The sequence below is a fragment of the Haemorhous mexicanus genome, chromosome 7 (genome assembly GCF_027477595.1).
Source record: "Haemorhous mexicanus isolate bHaeMex1 chromosome 7, bHaeMex1.pri, whole genome shotgun sequence".
In the NCBI taxonomy this organism is placed as follows: domain Eukaryota; kingdom Metazoa; phylum Chordata; class Aves; order Passeriformes; family Fringillidae; genus Haemorhous; species Haemorhous mexicanus.
Window position 1 is genome coordinate 39,548,923 of NC_082347.1, and position 27,069 is coordinate 39,575,991.

The window sequence follows — 27,069 nt, forward strand, 5'->3', positions numbered from 1 at the left end:
TGACATGAAGTTGTAAAGCGTGTTACATGGAACCTTGTCTGGAGGCTGGGGAAAATGGAAAAATACAAGGCAGAATTAGGAGTTAGACATGTATTAAGTTCCCATCAAAGTGGGTTTAAACACAAGGAGAACACAACAGAAGTATTTTTTTCTATTTTGGTGCATCCAGCCCTTAAGTCCAGGGAAAGGGGAGCTCCCTCTCCTCCAACAGCTAGAGCCACACATCCACTATGATGCACACCAAATTAATGGGATTTTTGTCTGTGACCTTATCTAAATGTGTCTCTCTCTTGCCTGGATGCCTGGGGCATTTTGTCAGGCTGGCCTTGTATCTGGCTGGAGTCCTACATCTTGTCATGCACATTCCCCCACGGAACACCACAGGAGGGAATGTGCAGGAAAAACATCCACACAGGACTGGAAGCTACTGGAGCAGCCTGTGCATCCATGCAAGGACAACAGCACACCCCTGGATACGAGCTCCATCCCAAAGCACAAAAAGGACTCACACAAGCATACAGAGTTCTTGATTCAGCACAGTAAAAGGGTTGAAAAGCATGGAATAAGGTCAATAAGCTTGAATAATAACTGTAAAACCAGTGAGGTTACTTGAACTTTCTTCATCCACAGGATACTGTCTGATTTTTAAAAAATTCTTAAAATTTTAACAAAAACTATTAACAACAAGAAATCCCCAAATATGCCATGCTTCTATAAGAGAAGAGATAATTAAGAACATTACTTTTCATTGGTAAAAAATCCAGCTTTTGTATGAATTTAAAGTGATTTCCTGAAACCTCCATAAAAGCCAACGACTTAATTTTGGAAAAGCAAAACATCAGGAGCAGCCAGACAGATCTTCAGTTTGCATAAATCAGCACAGGGTGCAGTGGCAGAAGATCTGACAGCTAATACTGCTTTTTCTCTAGGCTAAATGTGGTAAGCAACCCTTCCTTAAAAGCCTGATAGTTTATGTGCTTTGAGGTGGAAACTTAAAAAAAAAAGTATAAAAAGCTTTATTGTAGGGGGGAAATCCTTGTACTGTGTTTTATATTCATGGAACAAAGAAACTCAAATCCACTAGATAAAAAGGTCTACATTTATTCTAAATAAGTCACTTTTACTCAGGACAAGCAGTTTCTTCTGTGCTTGATATCATCTTTAACTCATTGTTTCTCATCAAATGTCTAGTGGTGATAAGGATTTCCTGAGATAAGAAGATTCTATTTCTAAGCAGTAAAAATAAGTATTATCAGATACTACTTGGTGTGCAAATTTGCAAGAATGGAAGAAAATTTCTCCACCCAAATATCAAATGTTCTCCTTTTGGCTACTGTTACATTATACAAAGCAGCAAGAATTGGAGGCAGCCACTTTCCAGAGCAGCAGTTTTAATGTGTATTTTCCCTTTTGCTTCCAGGAGCAAGGTTCCTCTATTTATTAGCATAAGTGGACTGTGACTATTGAATGAGAACATATTCCCTAGTCTGCTGTTAGTGGTGTGTGAGCCCAGACCTCAGGGACTCATTGTTCAAATACCCCTGAAAAGCCAGAAATATCACAGGTCTTCAGGGGCACTTTTGTTAAGGGTTAGTGTGTGTTTTTCTTTTACAACAAGAAAGTGCACAATAAGCAACAACTGACACTGAGATTATTAAGTCCACTTCTGTGGAGGATAAACTGAAATAAAAAGGTAAAAAGCACCCCTGCCACAGACCCAGGTAGGTACCAGAGTAGCTACCATTACATAAAATATTTATTCAAACATCACTGGACATGGTCTGCACTGACTTCTGCCACAGGGGAAGCATGAAATACAAAATCAAAATTTCTGTCCACCCTTGAGATGAATTAACCAGCCTAATGCAGCCACAGCAGAGATAACTTCAGTGATGTTGAAAACAGCAATTCCTACCCCAAATTCCCTCCTCCATTTCATAGCATCACTGAGGTTGGAAAAGACTTCTGAGACCATGAATCCAAGCTGTGACCAATCCCCACCTTGTCACCAGCCACCACTCAAGTCCTTCTTTGGACACCTGCAGGGATGGGGACTCCCAACCTCCCTGGGCAGCCCCTTCACCCACCCTATAATCCCATGATCCCAGCTGGACAGTGTGTCACAGGAAGGTGCCTATTCAAGGTCTGCAAGACAAATTATTGCATCAAGGACTCAGACCCACCCAAGAGACTTCAGTAACCATGGTGGGGTCACATTCCCACAGGGAAACAAGGATTTGAGGGGAGTCACAGCCACACACAGATACTACAGTGGCTGGAAGGTAAATCCATGAGGAATTCCCACAGGAAGTATCACCACAGAAGCTGAAGAGGACACCAGGGTGCAACTCAGAATGTAAGGCAGTAAGTCAAAAAGCCAGAGACTGGTGCATGAAGCACTGAAAAGTATTATGTGACTGTGCTGGCATTTATCAGCCATCAGACACATCAAAGGATCTGAAAGAAAACAAAGAATATGGATGGCTTGTCTGCCCTGCAAACAGCTCCATTTTGCAAAGTACAGACAACTTTGGTGGCACAAACTGACACGTAAGGACATGATTTCCCACTGGATAATGACAAATCCTGCAGCAAAAACTGTCAGAAAATATCTGGGTTTGCTTGGCCTTGCTATTATTTTTTCACTTTGCTTCTTGCTCATCTCAGGGCTGCCACTTTTGGGACATGTGTTGAAGGCTGAACTGACTCATATATGTTAGTGCAAACTCTGACTTCTAAAGCCAGGCTTTCCCATTCCATGGCACTGGTGCTGAAGACAGGCTAGCAGAGCTGCAGTGGTCTGGGGCAGGGGCAGCACCTGGGATCATCATTCAGTGGTGTTGAGAAAGCCATGTTCTACACACAGACAAGATGCTGCCATGCTGCATCAAGGATGTGCCACCACTGCTGCCTTTTCATCCTCAACAAGGAAATGACACAGTGCCAGAGCACCTTCTCCCCTGCCTGCTCCCAGAGACACAACCAACAACTGTACCTGGGCTGCTCTCACTCCCTGCTTACCTCCTGGGGCTGTTTAATACTTGTTTAACCATATTGACAGAAGCACAGGATAAAGATCAGCTGAGCAAGCAGCAAAAATGATGCTGCAAGTTATTTCCTTGCCCAAGAATGCTTGTGTGAGCACTGGAGTCCCATGGGAGGGATGGATGCCATGCACCAGGAGTGCCATGGTCTTCTGAGTGTGGGGCTTCTTGGAGGCACTGTCAGACACCTTGTTCTGCCACAGGTAGCAAAGAAAAAATTACATCTAATCTCTCTGTTGTTGTTTCCTAAATGAAAGGCAGGTGAGCTTCTGCCCTGAGGGCTTTTGCTGCCATTTCTCTAAAAGGCTGGAAACTGCACCAGGTTTGGGAAGGAGTCCACTCCTACACACAGCAACTTGGCTGCAAAATTCATGCCCTTTTTATCCCAGGCAGAGCAGGCGGGTCTGGCAGCTCCACATCCATGGCTGCAGGACTGTGCCTCAGCTTTGTTTCACACACAGCAAAGCCAACATCCCTCCCTCTCCATCTCCCACTCTGACACGGCTCCACAGTTTTTGCTGGAGCTCTTTTTTTTTTTTTTCTTCATTCACCCTGAGGTAAAAACCCGTCATGGAAAGAAAATTTCAGCTCAAACAAATGTTAAATGTGGCAAAATCACAAGCTCATGGGAACAGGACCCAAAAGAGGGGCTGCTGGACAAGTCTGACTCCTCACAGCACCAGCGGCCCCACCTCTAAAGCATACTTTGACCCACTATGGAATAAGACACAATTCCACAAACAGGAATTATGTAAACCACTCTGCATATATTATTTGCAAAAGCCCCAGCCATTCAATGGGTCCATCCCACCACCCATATGGATCCAATTACAGAAAAGGCACCCAAAGTCTCTGGGACAGCCAGAAGAGAAAGAAATGGGTAAGCCAAGACCACTGTGAGCACAGTCCAACTTCATTCGGGTGGGCATCACCAACCCACTTAATTGCTGACAGACTATTCAAAATGTCTTTGCTGCAGGCTGCTGCCTTGAAATTCCTTTATCCCCCCAAGTCTGGACTTTCACCCCACCCATATTCCTCTACAGATCAAAATCTGTGACCTGGTCAAAAAGCTCACATCTTCAAACCAGCCTGCTCAGAGCAAAAAGCAACTCTGTCACACAAAGATGTCATAAATAAATATTTAAAAAACCAAAACCAGAGGAGCTGGTGAAGCTGAGCCATGCACTGAGACTGCACAGCTCCTCTCTTTGGAAGACTCATAAACCTGCCTGTAAAGGCTGTGAACTGGCTTTTTAAACTATACCACCTCCTTGTATGGCTTGGATTATTTTTCCATGCCAGATGTACGTTTAACAGAGTAATACAAACACTGCAACTCCTTAATAAACTCTTTTAATGCCCCGACAGTTTGTAAGGCATTTCCCTCAACATGTGTCTGGTTATGGTTTCAGTAAGCCTGCAGGAAGAAGAAGAATCTGTCTGGCAGTTTGGACAGTGATTACAACATGTAGCCCGAGGATATTTCACCTCCAGAGCTGCCACCATCCTGCTGCATGGAATAAAGTCCATTCCCAGCAAACTCTGCAAGGCTTTGAGTGGGGAATAGTAAAAGGGATGGTATCTGCAACTTCAGGAAAAGCACAGAAATCCACCTCTGTGCTGCCAGACATTTAGTCTTTCATCAGGTAAATGCAGCTTTGTATGCCATTCACATTTAAAGGGAAAAGCTTCTTAAGTGCTTCCACAGAACAGGAAATCGTTAAAAGCAGCTATTTTGGACCACATTGCCCTAAGCTTGATGGAGCAATAGATTCTTCTCACCGAACACAATTCTGTTTGCAAAGACTCCTCCATCTGCTGAACTAGTTCCCTAATTTCTCATCATCTTTCACTGATTATTCAATATACCTTTCCAGGAAAATGATCTTTTTTTCTTCAAAGTGTGTTTTTACAGCAGCTGGGATGGCCCCTTTCAGTGCTTTTCTATGCTATAATCCAAGATTAGGAGCCTATAGTAAAAATAGCCATCAGAGAGGCCAGTAGAGTATTCAGCTGTCCTACAAATCTAGTATTTTGGCAAATCCAAAGCTTTTTGCATTTCTCAAGGTAATTTTTACAATGCTTCTCATACTCAGTCCTTGTCTGTTGCTTCCAAATACAACACAGCAGCGTCTCCCATCATTTCCATCAAATTACAAACTCAGTGGCAAATGACAAAGTATACTTTAAAAAGTTATGTCTCCTGCACATTTACAGATTAGAAAATAATATCTTTTGACCAAGAAAGAAGGAAAAAAAGCTCATATATCAGAGAAAAATAATCTAAACTTCAATCACATCTAAAGCTCCGTTAGCAGGTTTGTTGTACGATCCTTTTGAATTTCTTGTACACTCAGCAACTAGATCTGATGGTAAACATCAAACCAGAAAGGCAGCTTTTGAAAATCCAGGCTCAGCTGATAGAACTCTTTTAAGTCAAGTTCAAAGTAAGTTTTGAAGATGAGATAGTGTGCTACACCTGAGCGTTTATGACATTCAGTAGGAGAAAGAGGCAACTCCACACTGCAGCATACCCTGGATACTCCCTCCTAACTCCTCTCCTCTGCTTTGTCTCCCCTTTTCCAAAATCAACAGAGGAAAATTAAAAGAGGTAAGCAACTTATGTTGAGTTTAAAGCAGCAGCAGTGTAGAGTAAGTAATCTATAACACAGAAAAGTCAAGGCAAAATCTACCCTTGTCCTGCTGATCAGTGTTTCATACTGAAACTCCACAGAGCCCCACACATTTTGCTCAAACGGGTGCAGCACAACTCCCCTGTGAGCTCTGTGCTTTCATCCACCACCAAATCTTATTTCACCTCGCTGGCATTCAAGTAATACTGCAAATTGTTACCCTGCAGGCCACTATCCATCTCCTTAAGAGCAGCTGAACACTGGAACTCCTGAAGAGATGTGAGATATTCCTCCTAAAAAACCACTCTGCTCAGCACTTGGTGCTGATGGCAGAACTTACACGAGCACTGGAGAATTACTGGAGTGTTCATAAAAAAGTCAGAGCTTGTTTGCCATCACTTGGTTTCTGTCACAAGTAACTTAACACCATGTGAGCTGCAATAGAAAATGTTTCCAAAAAACTTTTTTCTGCTGGAAAATTACTCTTGAAGGTAAAATCACGTGTGCTGAGACACTGTAAGACACCATGAATGAAGAATTGCAGCAAACCTGCCTGACCCCCCACACTGACAAATAAAAGCTGCTACAACAATGTGCTCAAACCTTAAGAACAACTCCAAACTTTCCATCATTTTCTTACAGGATGACAGTAAATATGTTTTAAACTGGAGCTGACCAAATTGTTTTAGTAAAAATTAGGATAAGAGGAGGTGACCTGGTAATTAAACAAAAATCTTATTCACAGGACTACACATGACTTCCCAGTAAGTAACCAGAGCAGTGTGAATGTATTTTGAGCCTACAGAGAGGACAGGGAATCCAGCCCTGGATTTGGATCTCTTTATGCCTAAATACTGAAAGAAACAAGGATATATTAGATATTCTACCCTAATCATCCATCAGAATAAAGAAATCACACTCTTACCTTCACAAATTCTGTCCAGTCGCTGCCGCTTGACTTTGTGTTTATCCACAAGTGCCATTCTTGATGGGATTTTGCAACTTTCTGACTCAAAAAGCACAGCAGTCCCCCAGGAGCTTAGGAGAACTCACAGGAATCGGCCTGCATACCGCCACTGTGGATCTGCAGGGAGAGGAGAGGATTCGTAAGGTTTGTTCACTTCCCATCCCTGGAAGTGCTCAAGGCCTGGGTGGATGGGGCTCAAAACCTGGGATAGTGGAGGGTGTCCCTGCCCATGGCAGGGGATGGAACAAATGGGCTTTAAGGCCCCTTCCAGCCCAAACCAGCGTCAGATTTCCAGCACAACAGGTGAGATCTGCCTGTGCCCAGCAGCAGAGCAGGTTTTGGGAAGGACAGCTCTGAGCTTGCACCCCACAAGTCACACATCTGGCACCACAAATCCTCCCTGTGATTCAGAAAACCAGCCCTGCACACAAGAACTGCCAAAGCACTGCATGGGCTTCCCAGTTTTATTTCTGACTGAAAAATCTATTCCTAGTGGATAAAATCCATGAGGTTATTTTGTAGGCTCACAGATGCTGAAAGATTCTTAGAGAGTATATAAAAAAGGGGAAGTAGCTCTTGCTCTGCCAGTACTCTCATACACAAAACACTTTCATATTTAAACCTTGCCCTGTAAAAGTCATCAAAGGACCTTGAATTCACAAGAAGACCTTGATGTATATTCCAGCTGTCACCACAGCCTGTCCTTGCTCACATACTTGAAGGGCCAACCTTAAACTTTGGGTGCTGTTTCTAGTGCACACATTTTCAATGCCAGGGAGATAAAATCATCCATGAAGCCACGTGTGTGGCTGATTGACAAGAAATGCTCTCCAAAGAGACAGCAGCTAAAGGTTTTCTGCATTTTGGCGGCACAGAGGAAGACCCTTAATGGATACTCTGAGGTCTGACACGTTTTGCTCCTACAGAGAGCCAAAGGTTTGTTTAATCCCTGAACACTGACCTGAGCTCAGCTGCAGCCTCTGAATGTGCTGTTGTGGTACTTCTACCAGGTTTGATTTTTTGATGTAAAACCCAGGTGAGAGTTTTTCAAAGCAAGTTCCACAACAGCATTCATGAATGAAGACATGGAAGAAGAGACCTCATGCTGACAATGAATTCCAACAATCCAACATAACACACACTAATATTTCATGTGACTGTCGATTCAAAATCCTCTTTTGTATTTTAAGGTGAAGACAGATGATCCTGGTAAAATGACCCAGCTATAAACGTTCCCAAGGAGGAATCCTGCTCAAGAAAAAGGCCTTTTCCCCCCCAGCCATCCACCACTCACTGCAAGGCACCAAAAGAACAGAATTAGTATAAATCTGTGATTTCTAGAGGCAAAGCAAAGCATCGCCACATTTTCAGAAGCTCTGCATGGAGAGGAGGGGAAGAGGAAGGCAGAAATGAGTGCAAGCACAGCAAGAAACCCTCTCCTGAGTGGCCATCTGTATCACCCTGCAAAGTCCCAACCTCTCTGCCTGCATAGAGTGGTGTAAAAAAATTGGAAAAAATTCTACAAAGCCAGCAGTAACCACAGACTTGGCACCATTCATTCAAACTGACCCTGAAACAGCTCCTCTCCAGCAGGTGAATTTTCACACTGCAGCTTTTGCAAACAAAATTTCTGTGGCAAACCAAAAAAACTGTCTGGTTCATGAAATGCAGGACACCTGAGAAGGCACCACACCAGAAAATCCAGGTTGATGTCCAGAAGTTGATCTTGGGCAGTGTTTGTAACCTGGAGTTTTGCTTCCCCTTGTATAGAGAAGCAATAGAAAAATCTAACCCATCCTCTGGAGCACCCTGGCAGGTTCACATAGCCCAGTCAGGCATTTCTACTTTGCATTTTATTCTCCTGCACCAGCACTGGCTCTCCTAAAAACACTCCAATAACTTCCCAGAAAACCCAGTTAACCAGTGTAGTAGGCTGAGCATGAGAGGGGTAAAGGCTCTAACAAAGCTGCTGCACTCTGGGATGACAATTTCATGGAGATTATTGTTATTATTATAAATGGTTATCAATTATGCATCACATTGATAGTTAATTTCCAAAAGGAAAAGCCTCGTGTTGGTACAGCTGAATTCCAACTAAGGATGATCGGCGATTTCCTGGTAGTTAATGGCCAATTTCCCAGCAGCACAACTGCAGCATAATCACTGAGATTTATAGCAATAATGAATTGATTTTTTTAAAACATAGGGATGCTAAAGAGCACGATTCCCACTCATATTAAAAATTAATGCAACATTCTAGAAGACGCAGAAAACTTCCATTCCGGAGGCAGAACCTTGGTGCAGTCAAAATATTTCATGCAACAAAAATTAAGCTGTTAGTGTAGCTAAAGCCCAAGTAGCTAGTGGCATTTCCACGATCAACATTTACAGGCACACACATGATTTTTTACCTCTATTACATCCCATTTCACTTTCAGGGAGAAATACCAGGTTATTAAAAAAAAAATCACATCAGAAGAGAAAGTTTCCATTTTGTTCTGAAAACACTCAAATGGTTCATTATGTTGGGGCTGCAACTCCTTCCCTCTTCCCAGACAAAACCAATTTGCAAAGTGTACTTAATTCTGACAGAGTGCATTTTCTGATGGACGAATGCGTCCATTAAAGTTTTTTTTCCCCCCCAGCCATCTCAATTCCCTGCATTACTCCCTGGAGGAAAACTTCCTACAAAAGAAACTAATAACAATCAGAGAAATTACTGCTCATCAGAGTCCCACACAGCTTAATGTAATGCCCATGAATGAGCTCCTTCCTAATGACATGAACTGCCCCATCTTTGTCTGACAGGTGTCCTTGGTGGTACCAACCAGCAATAAAAGCCCAGCTCAGAAGACTTATTGAAAATGTGGTAGGAGCTGCTGAGCAGATTTGGCAGGGATGGATAAAATGGAGAAAAGCAGATGTGTGGGGCACAGAAACAAGAGGATATTCCCCAGCCTTTGCATGAGGCTGTAATTAAGAAAGCAGTTCTTCCATTTGTGGGATGCAATTAGTTGTGCACCCAACTTCAATCTATCCCCAATGGATTCTACAGCCAGCCCAATCTCAAAACAATCCCAGGGCTAAATGTTCCCACCATAAAATAAACACAATCAGACTTGGCAGAACAAAAATCATGGTCAGCAATTAAAAGACAAGAAAACCTCATTGTCTAAGGACATTTGAGAGGAAGAGGCACACGCACAAAAATTGTACTTCATCCTCAGCAAGATTAGGAAACAAGTGAAGTGATTTACATACAGTAATTGCATGGCCTGTGTTAGCCTCCAACAGTGTCTTTCAAAATGTAAATTTTCTTGAAAACCCTTGGACACGATGATAGCCCATAGCTATTTATTTATTTAAGGCAGGAATTTACTTAAATACAACACTTCAGGAAAAAACCCCAATCCTGAAGCAACACATTTAAATAGCTTCTAAATACTACCCACTAAAGAGCATAATCCATGAGGAAGAAAATGAGAGCAGAGAAAGCTGTATTAGGGCTTTTTTAATCCTGATTTTTGATGGAAAATATAAAGAAATAAAGGTGATTTTCCAAAATAAGATGAACGACTAGATAAAAGTAAGAGAAAAGTGATTTCATGAAGAACATCCTGTCTTCTAAGCTCTTTCTCAGCTTGCACTTTTGTGTCGTGTTTTTATGGCACATGAGGTAGGAGGACAGGAGCATAAATATCAATCACAGAACCACAGAAGGGTTTGGGTTGGAAGGGACCTTAAAGATGAATCAGTGCCACCCCTTGCTATGGGCAGGGACACCTTCCACTATCCCAGGTTGTCCAAGCTGGCCTTGGACACTTGCAGGGATGGAGCATCCATAGATTCCTTGGGCAACCTGTGCCAGTGGGCAACATCTGTTTTAGAGCATCCATCACAGGCACTGCCACCAAACCACCCAGTACCTGGCAGGTGATTGAGATATGCCCTTTCCAGTGCTCCAGACACAACATCTCACACATTCCCTGTCAGTGCACAGCCTTGGGAGAGCAGGATGGTGTTCCCTACACCCTGTTCTGTGACAAACCAACGGACTACATTTTCTACCCTCTACAAAATACAGAAGCAACAAAATGGAGAGTCCCTACTACAGAAAACTACCAGCTCCACAAACTGCAAAAGGTCCCATTTCCAAACAGCAAAGGACAAATTCCATCCTTCTCTCCTCACTTCTACGCTGGGTTTTCACATGTACAACTCCTTACTTCAACAAGTCCAAATGTTTTGATGGTACTGCAGGGTATTTCCTGGGCTCTCTCAGGAAAAGAGAGGTTTCTGGAGAAGGTTTTGTATTCATGATTACCGCAGAATGTCAGTCCTCTCAGCTGGAAGCAGAGCAGGATGCCCAAGCAGAATTGTTGAGGTCAGTATCTGCTAATGCCACGGGCAGCTCTCCCTGTATCCTCCTTTGTGTAAAAGGCCCAGTTTTTCACAGCTCAATCACACTAGAATTGAGATCTGAAGGTAAGAAAAGCCCTCAGAGCAGTGAACTGCTCCAGCCCTGTGTCAGCATCCCTATGTGCTCACTATCCTGAGCTCTGGCCATTCCCAACTCAGCGTTTCAGCTGCCTGGGGAGGACAGGAGGGGCTGGGAACCAGAGTTCAGTGTAAGAAAGGCAAGGCAGGGAAAAGAAAGCAGGAGACACGCAGAGATAATGACAGGGGAGGGAAGGGACAAAGGAGACGGCACAATGCAGGAGGAGCACTTGGAGCACACTCTGTCATCCCTCCTCCCAGCCAGCCCTAAGTGCAATGCCCTGCTCAGCCCCCATCACCTGCCTCTCTCCCTCCCAGGCTGGAGGGGAGGAGGGAAGCACGGAAGGGAAGGGACAGACAGCACAGTCCTTCTGGGCATAGGTTTTTGGGATATTGTCTTTTAAAGCACAATGAGACAACTCGGGAAGCTCACAGTGTTAAGACACCATTAAACCAAATAGCCCAGTAGGAACCAAAAACAGATTAAACATTTATTTATACAAATAGCGAGAACAAACACGGAATTTCATTACCCAAAATAGGTGTGTTTTTTTTTTTTTTAAAATAATGCCTCAGAGATATAAACCCACTCACTTGGGAAGAGGAATCACAGAGTTTCATGGGGCCAGGGTTTGACTTCTCCCACTCCACCAAACACTCAGCCATCATATGTGAAATAGGATGCTAGGGGAAAAAAAAAAAGGCTTTTTCTCATTTTTTTTGGAAGAACTACCCTGGCTGTAAATCACACCTTGGGTTTGGCTGGGGTAGAGTTAATTTTCTTCATGGTAACTGGTGTGGGGTGCTGGTTTGGCTTCGCACTGAAAACTGGGTTTATAATCCAGGGATGTTTTTGTTATTGCTGAGCAGGGCTTACACAGAGTCAAGGCCTCTGCTTCTTGTACTGCCCCACCAGTGAGGGGGCTGGGGGAACACAAGGGGTTGGGAAGGGACTCAGCCAGGACAGCTGATCCTAGCTGAGCCAGGGATATCCCAGATGACGTGGCGTCTTGCTCAGCATGTAGAGTGGGGAAGAGGAAGGAAGGAGATGTTTGGAGTGTTGGTGCTTGTCTTCCCAAGTCACGACTATGCATGATGCAGCCCTGCTGTCCTGGGCATGACTGAACACCTGCCTGCCCATGGGAAGTGGGGAGTGAATTCCCTGTTTTGCTTTGCTGGCACGCAGGGCTTTTGCTGTCCCTATTAAAGTGCCTTTATCACAAAGCACAAGTTTTCTCACTCTTATGCTTCCGATTCTCTCTCCCATCCCTTGGGAGGGAGTGAGTGACTGCATGGGACTGAGCTGCCAGCTGGGATTAAACCTCAACACCCTCCCAGCAGTCTGCAACTCCCCCCAGACCATCATCACCCTCAAAACAGTGAGGGCAGAGCTCTTGCTACAAAGCCATTATCAATTAGGTTTAATGTTTTTAGCAGTTATTATGATTTTGCTGCCACGGGGTGTTGGGTGATGTTCTGTGCTAAGTCTTCTCTGTGGGAACGCCTGGATGCTACTGGGGGTGGCAGAAAGAAGAAGAATTATTTGTCCAGCTTCTTTTCCAGCCCTAACAACCAAAACCTCACCCTTCAACTGCCTGCCTGGTGCCTTCCCCCAAACCTGCTGGGGAAGGTGCACTCCCTGGATGCAGGGAAAACAGGCAGGCAGCAGGTTAAATGTGTTCATGGAGAGCCAGCACTCCCACGTGAGCACCTGCTGGTGGCACACAAAGGACTCTTCCACTCCTCATCACACAGAAAAGGTGAATAACACCCTGTACGAGTCTTGTGCTGAAGAAGTGGTAACAATTTTGAGGAACCTGCTATTATATGAGTGAACAAAATGTACCATAATGGCATATGAGCCTGCACATCTGCTGCTAAATTAAACATGCTACACAATGATGCAGACCACGTCTTAAAACACTATGCAACGAGATACAGACTCTGCCAAAATAATGAGGCTTCAAAGATGACACAGAGAGCCTGATCCTGCATCCCTTACAGACCTTGAAAGTCACAGTGATTATTCCTCAGCAGTTCTACTCCATCAAAGCTACTTGTTGACTCGAGAGAAGAAGAATCACAATTATATACAGGTGCCCTTCAAAGGGAAAAAAGACATATGGGTTTGTAGCATTTTTCTTCCTCTCCATCTTAATGATGCCTAAAGCACAAGAAAGGTTTTTGTTTGGAACTGGATTTTTAGAAAAAGTTTCTGTAAGAATTGTGTGTCAGGCTACAAATTCCTCTCCAGACTGGGTTCTCAGCAGCTAGACAGATATTATGAAGATAACTGAAATGACATTATTCAAGTTCCCTCAATAGCTATGGTACAAAAAAGAGGGGAGTGAGACATCCCTTTTATTTTCAACTTCTTTTACCTATTTCAATTTTCAACATTGGTGACTTGCTCTTGACTTTGAGAAAAGAAGATCCAGACAACGCTCCCTTGTCAAGTAGTAACAGCCCTCCACAGATCCTCTGTGAGCTTTCAAGCAAAACTAGGAAATACCAGAACTGGCACTCCTTTCATTCCTAAAGCTGAAATACAAACAAGCAACCCCAACAGACAGCAAGAAAATTGCTTTAAAGAAAATAACTGTCATCTCTCTTTCTGGCACCAGAAGTGAAGCAGGTTGATGCTCTGCTTACCCTGCACCAACAGCCTTCAGAGGCTGGTGGCAGGCAAAACAATAACCAGGAGCTGAACCCCAATTATCCACTTAGCTTTGAGAGTGCCTAATCTATTTGCTAATTAATCATGGGCCTCCTTCAACCTCTCTTATCTTGTTTTTCTAAGTATCTGATGCTGATAACATGCACACCGATCTTGCTGAAGCACGTAAAGGGCTGGAAAACTACCCTTAAGTTTTCAAATGAAGCAAGTGGAAAAGATACATAGATAATTTTACATTCTCCAGGGTTCCCTGCCATTCTGGAAAATAAAATCTCATTCTATGTTTTACCAAAATTCCTTAAATTACAAATTACTGACTTGCACTAATCACAAAGATCAATGCTGGAGAAAGGTGAACCTCCACTGTTTGCACATCTGGATAAGCAAAAGCTCTTCTCTACTCAAGCCATTAATTGCTCCTGTACCAAAAGCAGCACAGCAGATTAGAAATCCTGAGAAAAATGAGTATTTGCTGGTTTGTTGGATGAGTTATGCAGTTACTTGTCCATTAGAGGGCATTTTATACTGCAGAGTGAAGCGCCAGCAGCTTGGGAACAGCATCACTAACCCCATCTGGAGCTGCTGGAGAACAGTTTCTGTCGACTCTCATTTAGTAATTGCCACTTTTCAACCTTTCCATATGCTGCATATAGATGAGCAAGCAAGAGCAAGGACAAGAAGAAAATAAGATGAAACAGCTATGAAAAAAGTCCTGCTTAAATAAACCCTTTGGTGTGCAGCTATTGTTGCTTCCAAGGTTTGGTTTTGTTCAGCTCACTTCTTGCCCCCCCCAGCTATAACACAGCAAACTTCATCCTTTCCCTCTCACAAATAGCACTTTATGTTTTAAACTGTGAACATGATTAACTGAGAACAACTGCAGACTGTGCCGTGGCATCATTACCCATCACTGGAGCTAGATGGGAGAGCTCATCCATCTCTGGAGCTGAACAAAGGCAAATCCAGCTTCCTCAGTGCCAAGAGGCAGGACATGGCCACTTACCTTCAGATGCCTCCTTCTGGTTACTACTAATACTGCTAAATGTGAACTGTAAATTGCTTTCAGCTTCTGCTGGCTAGGGAACCACACAAAGGCACCCACTCCACTGCTCCAGTGGTTTTCCTCTCCCCATATAAATGCAAATCAAATTAGGAAAGAGGCAGATATCTCACTATACATCTCCAAATATACGTATGTTTGTTATCAGGGTGGCCAAACTTCCTGAGTATGAGCTGCATACCAAAATCTCCATGGAGCCAAGAGCCACATGTACCAAGAGCCAAACTCTGCACCCCCTCCTGCCACACACATCCCATGCCCCTGTGAATCCCCGTGTTTCTCCCATCCCCCACAACTGTGCTGTTGATCCCCAAGCCCACCTCCCTCCGTGATGTCGGGGTTTGCAGAGGCACCACAGCAGCACTCAGAGCTCCTGCCTTGCAGGATGTGACTGAACATCTGCATGTAGCAAAGACTCCTGCAATACTCACAAGTTACTCCTGAATTCCTCCTCAGTAGAAAGTAGAAAGCAGCAAGAGCAGCAACACAAATCCGAACCACCCCACGATCAGCACATTCCCTTGGGAGCCCAAGCCAAAGTACCAAGACTACAACCAGGACCACTTCTCTCTGAAACTCTTGCAAGTCCTTGGCTCTGTATCACTACTCCTAACTAAAAGAAATAATAAAATAAGGATGAGGACATCCTTACAGGCAAAGCCATGGCATACTCAGTGTCCTGAGTTGTAACCAGGTGCTGCTGCATTGCATTACCTGACAAGGACATGATGGCACCCAGCCCTACAGATGAACAGGACACCCAACTGGAGTGTCTCCAACTCTGGAATTCTAGCCTTTACTTCAAATTTCTTAATTCTTCCATAATCAGGACCAGACAATTAAATATTACATGGACACCCACACATGCCCACTTCTTCAAATCCCAGTTGAGGCCCAGAGGAGGAACCTTCAGCCCTGCAGGAGATTCCACCACTCACCCAGAGGAAAAGCCTCACTCATCTGAAGAGCAAAGATGAAGCCCCTCCTGCTCCAGCAAACCAGGAGACTCAGCTTTCCCCCAGCACACTGAACTCCCCCACACATGGCACAAATTCAATCACTTTGAATCTTTGTCCTGGGATCTCTGCCTGGACTGGGAACAGTGAAAGGCAGCAGTGACATTCTTCTGTCTCCAGGAAATCTTTGGAGTTACAGTTTGCCCTTATCTTAGCGCTTATATTTACAAGCCAGTCTTACATAAAAAGCACTCATCTGCATTGACTTATTTAGCAGCATGAAATAAAATAGCCTGAAGCTATTCATGTTGCTTAACGTACTTATTTTTTTAATGTAGACGATGCTCTGTGTAAAGGAATATTCAAAGGGGAAAACTGTGGTTTGTTTGTAACACTTATTACTATCACTGAAAAAAATATGTTCTAACAAGTCTCGGAAGGGGGAAACACGTGTAATACCTTTAACAGCTCAGCTAATTCATCTTCTGCTGCCCAACTGCTGGCAAAATCTCAAATGGAAACTCTCAGAATGGAAACATGGAAAAACCCCTTTCTCATGGTCTGAGACCTGTTCCCACTACACAATCTCTTTCCACCGGAGTGAGTCCTGTTTGTTTTCAGCACACAGCAGCTTTACTCAACAAAAAAAAAAAAAAAAAAAAGAGAGTTCAAGAGTTCAAGGCTACGTCTCCATTCAGGCGTACACCCACAATGGGAACCGGGCTCTCCGGCCGGCACTGGAGGCATTCCTCTCCCTCCACCTACCCACAAAAGGGCCTTGTCTGAGGAAAATGAGAAAGGAAGGAAGGGGCAGGATGCAAAGAACGGCAGAGAGGAGAAGAGCCCAGCCAGGTGTTGGGGCATCAAGCAGCAAGAAGGGCTCAGATCATTAAATGGATCAGCAATGAGGATAGAGAGTGGCTTTTGGAGTAATCAAGGGTCTGGGGAGCCCCTAAGGATCTGCCACGCTCCAGACAATACTGAGCTCCACGGGGTCAGGCACAGGCACAGGCAGGATGGAAATGTGTGAGTGTTTCCATGAAGTCCCGTGGGAAAGAGCCCGTCGGGATGCAGGGTGGCTCTGGGACGGCTCAACTGTGGAACGCTGCCTCCTCCTGCCCATCCCATCCCATCCCATCCCATCCCATCCCATCCCATCCCATCCCATCCCATCCCATCCCATCCCATCCCATCCCATCCCATCCCATCCCATCCCATCCCATCCCATCCCATCCCATCCCATCCCATCCCATCCCATCCCATCGTCTCCCTGCTGCTTCCAGCATCACTCAGACCGAGCCCAAGGAGAGGGAAGGAGGGAGTCATGTGAGCAGAGACAGGTTTCGATAACAGCAATAAACAAGATGAAATAATTCTCCCAGCACCAACCTTTAGCCGAGAGCACCCTCTGCAACCACCAGGTTTGCATAATCTACACATTTTTATTCCAAGCCTTGCCAGTTCCCTGTAGCAGGGCAATTTTGGGATTTAACACCACTCAGGTTACTGACCTAAATTCAGACAGGCTCATCTGGAGCCATAACGGTCCATTGTGTGCCCAGGCCTGCTCAGGACGCCTTAATACACAGATTATTGATGCAATGAACTGTGACGGCTCCTATAGAGCTGTTAGGGTTTATTGTAGCAACACCTACTCGGGGTCCCTTTAATGCGCGGATCGGTGACACAATAGAGAGAAACGGCCACGACTTGGGGATGCATTATCCCACGGATCACTGGCATGACAGCAATGGCTCCAGCCTCCTGCCTCAGAGCAGCCAGCAGCAAACACGCCCAAACCTCGTGTTCCCAAATCCTGGGGAAGATGGGGAGGATGGCAGAGAGGTGCAGGATCTGGCCTACCTACCTACAGTGCCGCCCTACCCATCCAAACCTCTCAGTGGCATTTGCAGACAGCAATTTGCTACTGAAAATAAGGATTTATAATGAAAGCCCTGGTGGGATCAAACTTTTAGCAAGAACAGCCACAGGCCTGCATTATAGATCAAGGCTAAAAATCCTGTCTGAGAAATACATGGAAATTAGCCAGAAAAAAATCAGCATCCAATTTTCAGCATTAAAAAAAAAAAAAAATTTATGTTCCAAGAGAATGCGACGAAAGCAAGCTCAAAAGGAAAGTGCACAAATATCTGTATTTGTATTTCTCTCTTCTTTGCTTCTTAAAGAACAAAAATAACCTTAGGAGGCTGAGAACTAAGTACTGTTTAAAGAAAGTCACTGGCTCAGGGAGACCAGGGGTTGAGGAAAGGAAAATGAAGACATCACCATGAATCAAGTGTTTGCAGCCTCCTCACAAACATCAGTGAACAGTTCAAAAAGCTGCAGCTGGCTTTGCACTATTGCCTGCATCTTCCCCACCATTTACCAGGAGCTTTTTTTAACATCGGTGACACTTCACATTCAAAACTGCAGTTAAAAATAGACCATTGGTCCTCCCCTTTTAGCCCTGCAAATTCCCTCCCCTCCTCTCTGCCTCCCTGCATGCTCACTGGTCTCTCCTTCCCCTCCTGCCCTGTTGTCAGCCACGGGGTGATGGAGGGGTGAGGGGGGCCCTGCCCAGCAGCAAGTCCCAGAATCATAGAATCACAGAACAGTTTGGGTTGGAAGGGACCTTACACACTGGATAGTTCCAAACCCCTTTCACTAGACCAGCTTGCTCCAAGCCCTATCCAACCTGCCTTTGAACACTTCCAGGGTCCTCCCACTGCCCCCCAGGACCTCATCCGACCCTGGGAGCATCCCTCTCTCATTTCATCCCAGAGACTGTAGCTTTATTTACAGGAATGAAGGCAATGGCTCTATTCTTGGTTTCCCCTCCCACCTGCTTGTGCAGAAGATGTGAATCTAAGGCTTTAGAAAACAAAGCACCCAACACTAATGTTTTCTCTCTGGCCTTAAACCCTGCAATCAGCAGATCAAATGTGAGTGTAGAGAAAGAAATTCCTTTGTTATCCATAGCTACTCAAACACTGAACCTTCAAAACCTCCTCAGGAAACAAGGCCTGGGGAACGGCGGCTGCTAGTACAGGAGCCCAGCACAAGAGAGACTCGAAAATCAATATCCTTCACCCAACTTATCAAATTTACTGAGGACATTTATACAGTGTAATTAAATAGAAAAGAGATACAAATACAAAAGAGTATTTGCACGGCACTGAATAGCAATTGCATTATCTCTGGGACAGAGGACACTTTGACAAAAAGGAAGGAAAACACCATATATCAACTGAAGAAGCTGCAAGGAGCACGGGGAAGGTCTCTGCTCTCATAGCTCACGGGGAATGTACAGCACTTAAGCAGAGACAGCCACAAAATATACATCAGCACGTACACCTAAGGCTTTTCTGCAGGTCCTGCTCAGTCAGCCAAAACGACGCTGTCAGAATTACACTGGTGATGGATATGGTCCAGTTGCCTCCCAGACTTGTGTAAGGTCTCCAGCACATGTTGGGGCACTTCCCTCTCACTGGCATGGAAGCAAAGCAGACACTATTATGTTGCTTTTCAGCATATGAATATACCAAGTAAAATCAATTTTGCCCAGTAATCCACTTGGTAAGTCAGGGATGCTTTCCACAACAAGCAGCCACCTCTGCAGACTGGCAAGATAAAAATCTCTGCAAGGTTAAACCTGGGAAGGCTGACTGCCAGTGCAGGGCAAACTAAAACACTGTGGAAAAGGCAAACTAGAATATCTGGCTATTTTTTAAACAATTCTTCTCACAAGGCTTGTGTTACAAGCTTTTTGTGAGTGCTCCTCGCTTTCAGGTAGAGCCACTCTGGCTCCTCACTCCAAGTCCCTCCAGGCAACAGGATGGGACATGCTGTGGATAGGACATCTCTCTTGCCATGGTGACCCTAAAATTCAGAATAGCCCAGTGTGGTGCTGGACACCCGCTCAAGCCTGGGGAACAAAAGGCAGGTGTGTTTGTAACTGCAGATCTGCTTCTACCTCAGCCTCAAAGGTGTCATCTTCAGGGTTGCCTTCAACAATTGGGCATTGCCTAATCACACTGACCAATAAAACCCAACAAACAAGATGGGCAGGATGCCTGCATGCTGCTCCCACAATGCCAGGTGCCACGAGGAGAACCCCAACCATCCCCTTCCCAACACCCCCATGGGGATGAGTGAGCATCAGGTTAAAGGCTGCTTTGTTGCCTCTCTTGGGTCTTCGTTCTTTAATGTGAATCACACTCCACTCTATTTTGAGCAATCCTTTATTAAAAGTGCCTGTGAGTCATTTTCTCTAAACTTGAAACTCTAAAAATGGTAATGTTTGGGTAGTAGTCAGGAATTTTTAAGAATTTGCATTATTCTCTTTTTGATTTAACAGGAAAAGGAGGGTAACCTGACTCACAGAGGGTTTGTTTCCCCTTGTCCTGCACTTGAATAGAATCACAACTCTTGAAATGCTGCTCTTGAATAGAATCACAACTCATGAAATAAAACTTCTGAACATCTTTCACCAAGTACAAACAAAGAGTACTGAAAAAACAAATACAAAACAAAATATCTCTTTACAGAAAGACAAAAAACCCAACAAGTGACAACCTGGGATTATCTACCAACTTAAGTTCAGTATGCTATTAAAAAGGAATCTTTGAAGATAAATCTGTGAACTTTGGATTATCATACATCCCTTTCCAGATGCATAACACAGTATCTGAGAATCATACTGCTAATTATTAATACCTCAAATGTCCCCCACAGGAAAAGTAAAGGAGACCAGAAGGATTAGGAAGAAATTTTTCCCTGTGAGGGTGGTGAGGCCCTGGCACAGGGTGCCCAGAGCAGCTGTGGCTGCCCCTGGATCCCTGGAAGTGTCGGAGGTGATACAGGGCTTGGAGCAGCCTGGGATAGTGGAAGGTGTCCCTGCCCATGGCAGGGGATTGGACTGGATGGGCTTTAAGTTCCCTTCCAAACCAATGTAGGATTCTGGGATTTTCTCTCTGAACCCAAGACAAGTTTTGCACTGCACAGCACAGCAAATAAACTGGCCCACACGCACCACACTGAGCTTTTTTCATCACAGAGACATCTCATCCTGCTTGATGACATCCCATGAGACACTAGTGCCACGTCAGCTTTGGAAACAGGCTCTGCACCAACAGGGAAAGGTCTCCAAAGAATGGATGGCACAAGCACCAGTCAGCCTCCACATTTCCCTCCTCCATCATTATCTCACTGCAGAGCTTGCTCCTGTGGTCTCCAGGTAGGACTGGGAGAAGAACACACCAGGAAATCCACCAGAGAAATCACCTTTAAATGTCTCCTGGATGAACCAGGCATCTCTGATGTTCCTGGGCACACAAGTCATGGCCAGACTTGCATGTCCCTTGGCCCGTGTCAGGAATGAGAGCTTAAGTGCTCTTCCCACCACATCTGCATTCCAAACTGCTTCAATTCCTGCAGAGATCCCCACCCATCACCATCCACAGGTGGTGTGGGAGGGAGGAAGACACCATGGTAAAAAAGCAACACCAATGTGATCTCCAAGCAGAGTAGAACAGGATGGAGCTGAAATCCTCTTGATTCCTTTGGGCAGGACCAAGACCCATGGGGAAGAGAGGAGAAGGCACCAGCAGGTCCTGGAATGGCTCCACACAGATGAAAGACCCAGCTCTAGCACTACCATTCTTTTACTTTTTGAGCTTGGAGGTGATTCAAAGATCCCATTCATCCTGCTCAACCACCACAAACAGGGATAAGGGTGATGGACGTACTGCTCCAGCCACGGGATTTCAAATCCAACCTGTGCAAGGAATGCTAGGGAAAATATTATAAAGGGAAACTCACTTCCCCCAGCTGCCTGATAGAGCCCATCACAGGAAACATCTGCCACCCTCCAGTGAGGACAAAAATCAGGAGGAAGTGCTGGGTCCATCCAGAGAAAAGAAAGTCAGAAATACTACATTTCTAATTAGAAGCACACAGGTCCTGCCCAAGGTAGGAGATCCATTTCTGTAGGCATATCTCAGCAAAACAGTTTAAATAAGGAGTTTTATAGACTGCCGAGCATGAAAACGGCAGCAGCCCACTTGATGAGGTCAGGGACTGAAGTGGCCTATGGTACTTGTAAGAGAAAACATCTGTTGGTGTTAAAAGGTCAGCAGGAAATGAACGCTATTTACTTTGTCCTTACTGGTTGGGCCACTGCTCCTCGAAAGAGAAGCACACATGGCTCAGCTTAGCGTTGTCCCCTCGACAGCCGCCCACCTTCAAGTCCCCCTGGTGCACCCAGGAACCCCTGAGCAGCCCCTGGGAGGGGGATGAGGCTGTCCTTCCCCCTGGCAGACCCCAGGGAGCCTCCCTCCCTCCTCGTGAGAGGGAAAAGCCCTTCACACCGGCTCAGGAACAAGCCGTTAAAATAAATCCGTCAACATAAAAGCGAAAAAAAACAAAAAGTTTCTTCTGAAAAACAGGAAGCGTGAGGTACATAGCGGCTTAAAATAGCGCCCGCTTGATTTGTTGACAAAACACGGGTCCCAAGGGGTCGTGCCTTTCTGTAAATTTCTATTTTTTCCTGCGGACTGCCAGGAGCACCTCCGTGGCTGCCCGGGGCTCTGCTGCCCTCGGCCGGGGGCTGGCACGGCTCCCCTTGCCCGCCCGGGAGGCCGATGGCCGCGGGCCCGCCCGCGCTTCCTGTGCGCGGCACGGGGCTCCCACAGGAAACCCCGACGGAAAACGGCCCCGCTGCGAACCGCGGCTCGCTCCGACAGGCGCAGAGAGTGTTCGAGGCTGGCACCCCCCATAAAGCTCAGTCTGAAGCTGAGCTTTATCTGGTTTCAGACTTTCCCTTACTTGCTCTTCACGCGTAGAAGAGCGCGATGCCAGCCAGGCAGGACGAGCTGCTGGCACCTCAGGACGAGCTTAAAATGATGATGGTCTGATCCCGAGCCCTAAAGCCAACAAAAATTCCTAAACCAGGAATTTCAGGATGGCATCTTCTGCAGAACAGAGGAGGGAGGAAATGTTATGCTTCACCATTTCGTCAAGGTTGTGTGGTACTCTCCTCAGTAACTCCCCAGTTGGGGTTCTGCCTCTTCTTCCCCACAATCACAAAACCATAGAGGGCTTTGGTTGGAATGGTCCTTAAAGATAATGCAGCTCCACCCTTCCACTATCCCAGGCTGCTCCAAACCCTGTCCAGCCTGGCCAAGGACACCTTCAGGGATGGGGCAGACACAGCTTCTCTGGGCACCCTGTGTGCCAGGGCCTCAGCACCCTCACAGGGAACAATTCCTGCCCAATATCTAACCTACATCTCCCCTTTTTAGTTTAATACCAGTCCCCTTTGTCCTATCGTAATTCAGTCTGCAGAGGTGGAAAGCAGCACCGTTTTTTGGTCATAATTAAAAAAAAACTCGAACCACATTAAAGCAAGAATAACCCTCTCAGATGATCTCGTGTAGACTAAAAAGACTGTACTGAAAAGCAGGATGAGATATCATCCCTTTCCACATCCCCTGGCCTACAGACCAAGGCTGCCTGTGAGCCCTGCCCGCCTTCTCCTCACACACCACACCAGACACGAAGGGGCCCCAATGGTGAATAGCTAATTATTGGCCCACATTAAATTATTTCTCAAATTAAGATTTGTGGGTTTTCCCCTCGCCTAACAATACGCCTTTGAGAGCAGCATTGCAAACACACTGGAGCAGGAGCAGCAGTGTAGCTCCATGTGCAATTAGGCCAGCATGTGGATCTTATTGCTCCTAAGGACTCTCATTTGATTTCCTGCACCACCAACTGGTGAGAAGTTTTCAAGTCTATATAGAGAAGAATTAGATCACTCTTTGGGGTGGTCGCATCTGGGGTTGGAAAACCAGATGGAGCGTGTTTTCCCGAGCCCTTTGTAATTGAACCAGCACACCAAGTTGCTAGGGAGCAGGAGAACACAATCACTGCTCTGGGGCAGGCCGCAGCAACGCCGCTGCCGCGGCTGCCAGCACTCGTAGGCACCGTCTGAAGCGCCAGCAGGGAAAACGGTCACACAGGCTGGGGTTTGTACAACATCAATGTGAACGTGGACCTACTGCAGGCAGGGAGGAGCTCTGGGACTCCTGAAGATAAACATCTGCACCCATGGTGACACCAAAGGAACACAGGAGATTAATTTCTTCAGCTCCCCAAAAATGCAAAGTTCTCAAGAGTAGACTGGCGATGGGGAATGAAGAGGAGAGTGCAGGAAGGAGCAATATGGAAGCTTCAGCATTTCAAGAGCTGTGTGGGGATTGAGCCATGAACACTGCCGTTTCTGAGGACCAGGAAGGTGCATCTGACAGAATACAGGATGGACATAAGGCTTTCCTAATCAAAACTTGTTTTATTGACCCTAGTGAGAGATGGATGAAGTGGTTTTATCCAAGCTTTGATCAGCAGCATTGCACATACACACAGAGCTGCAGCCTAACCACAGACTTGTTTGAGCTGGAAGGGACCTCAAAGTTCATCTCCTTCCCACCCCCTGCCATGGGCAGGGACACCTTCCACTATCCCAGGTTTCTCCAAGCCCTGTCCAGTGTGGCCTTGAACACTTCTAGGGATGAAGCAGCCACAGCTTCTCTGGACTCTCACAGGGAAGAATTTCTTACTAATAACTGATCTTATCCTGCCCTCTGTCAGTTTGAAGTCATTGCCCCTTGTCCTGTCATTCTGAGCCCTCACCCAAAGCCCCTTTCCAACTCTCTGAGTACTTTTAGGTACTGGAAGGGACTCCAAGGTCTCCTCAGAGCCTTCTTCTCTCCAAGCTGAACAAAACCAGCTCTCTCAACCTGTCTCCAGGGCAGAGGTGTCCCAAATGGCAGAGTCTTTGCCAGGGAATGACTATTTTAGAGAAAAAAAAATCCATCTGTTTTCCCTGGTGCTTACCCATGTGCCACATTTTAAAACCCGTGGGTTTAAAACCTCCTTATCAGCAGCTAACACGGAGCACGGGTCCCCAACATGCAGGAAGCATACGGAAACCCTACTCTCCTTTCCTTTCCTGCCATTTATTTTCCTCCTTGGAACTCAGAACATGCAACAACAAAGTCACGAGTCAAACCAAAAAAATGAGGCGGAATTTCTCCTTCAAATGCTGAGTCTGAAGCTGGAGGAGCAGGAGCAACCTACAGCTTCCCACATGGCATCTCTGGGGCAGGGATGGTGAGGGAGGGCTGCTCTTCCTCCCTTCACCAAATATCCCCAAAGCACAGCGATTTAAAGATGAATTAGCAATTCCAGCCTAAGCAGAACACCTTTCAATATTTGTTTGGGATTTTTTCAGAAGGGAGCAACAAATACAAAAACAAATATATGTCCAGAGTCAGCCCTGCACGACTCAAAAGCTACACAGATGACTCATTTCTCATGAACATGGCCTGCATATAAATATTCACCTTGAAAATAATCCTGTAACACTGTACCAGGAGAGCAGAAGGGTGGTGGGGACAGAGCTCACAGCAGAAAAAAGAGGGAATGGGTGATGGGGAAGCTGTCAGGAAGAGGGACCCAACAGAGAAATCCCCCTTGGAAAGCATATGTAAGCACCTGGACAGAGAAATCCCCTAGAAAAGCACTTTCAAGCACCTGGCTCAGCTATTTTATCAGATTTTTGCTTTCCACACAGCCCACAGGTTTTGTGCATGAAAATAAAGATTTTCCTTTCTGCAAATTATCGGCATTTTGAGATGGTGTGTGAGGAGGACTCAGCTTTTTAAAGATTATTACTTCATAGGTGTTTTCATCTTAGAAAAAAATAAGATAACATTTTCCTTTGAAGACACTAAGCTGACGTCTTTGGTTTTGCATTTTTCACATCCAATTCCACACTGGTTAGACTTTTCCTTCTCAAACCAGTATTATTCTGGCCTTCCTTTCTATATCCACCTTTCTCCTATCTAAACATGTGGGAGTATAACACAAGCTACACCAGACCAACCTTTCCAACTGTGACTACAACGAACTCCTCCATGGCCCTGGAGCATCTGGAGCCGCTGGGATTTCTGAAATAACACGATAAAATATCTGGGTGACTACACAGCCAACTTTGGGCAGCCAATTTTAAATTTCTGGTTGGTGGTACACCAAGGGAGTGCAAGGTTCAAGTGCTGGCCATCACACAAAGTGTTTCACAATGAATTCCCACTGCTATCTAACCCAGCTGCCTTGTTTAAAAACGAGTGCAACTCTCTGAGGTACACAAATAATTAATTTCAACCCAAGCTCTAAAGCAACAGCTCCCAAACTTTCTTTCCTGGCTGTGACCTCATTTTACAGACCAGTAGCTCTGTGCAACCCCAAACAGCAGAATAAATATGGAACAAAATGAAATTTCCATCAGGCTCACGACCTTGTTCATAACTTCCCCAAACCTCATTCTGGAGCCATCACTCCACTCTGGGAACTGCTGTAACACAAATGATGCTGGAAATCCACATCCAGCCATAGACAAACCCCTGGTGGCACCCACAGAGCCACCAACAGCTCCACGGTCATGGAGGGGAGACCAACACCTTTGGTTCTATGATAAATCCTTATTTACCCCATGAGTTCAGTGATGTCTGTCTAGTTTTTCCCACAAATGCCCCCAAATCTCTTCAGCCTGTTTCACAAACAGCAAAAGCCCAAAATGTGGATGTTACTTAAGAGTATCCTAAATAAATCCCTTTCAAATTACCTCCTATGGCATTTTTTATTGCCTCAAGACAGATTTTAGCTTCAGGGAACTCCGGTGCTTTGTGCACACTGCTGAGGATGCAGTCAGTGTCACACACATAAATTATCAAGTCAAATGACTTGCTCCACTATGTACCTCTGGTGGCAGGAGCTGAGACTGGAATCAAGGCTTTCCTGGTTCCCAGATCAGATCCTACACAATTACAGTTTTGCAGCCAACTGTACAAACGGGATGTTTCCAGGCTGGATATCAGAGACCAGCAAAGGGAAAACAAACAATGGGAATCACTTCAGAAGAACTTGATCTCTTCCTCTCTGACTCCAAGTTCATGATTTTGGCATCATCCATGATGGTGGTGACTTAAACAATAAAAAAGGCAACCAGCAAGTTCTTGCAGTAGAGAGGGGGGAGAGCAACACAGATTCTGGGAAGAGATTTTTTGGCCATCTGCCCTCTTCCTGACATATTTTAAGAGATGAGAAATCCCCAAAATGGTTTATCCTGAGGGTTGGACCATCAACTGGAGCAGCGTGGCCATAATGGCTGCA

The 27,069-nt window shown here is 45.4% G+C and overlaps 1 protein-coding gene across 2 annotated transcripts in view; it reads right to left on the reverse strand.

Annotated features, from left to right (window-relative positions):
• CTBP2 (C-terminal binding protein 2) overlaps positions 1 to 27,069 on the reverse strand; it is a 132,238-nt gene that overhangs the window by 47,991 nt on the left and 57,178 nt on the right. For both annotated transcript variants that reach the window (XM_059852192.1, XM_059852193.1), the window contains exon 2: positions 6,606 to 6,764. In XM_059852192.1, coding sequence (XP_059708175.1) covers positions 6,606 to 6,663 — 58 coding nt within the window. In that variant the 5' untranslated portion in view covers positions 6,664 to 6,764. The remainder of the gene's footprint in view (positions 1 to 6,605; positions 6,765 to 27,069) is intronic.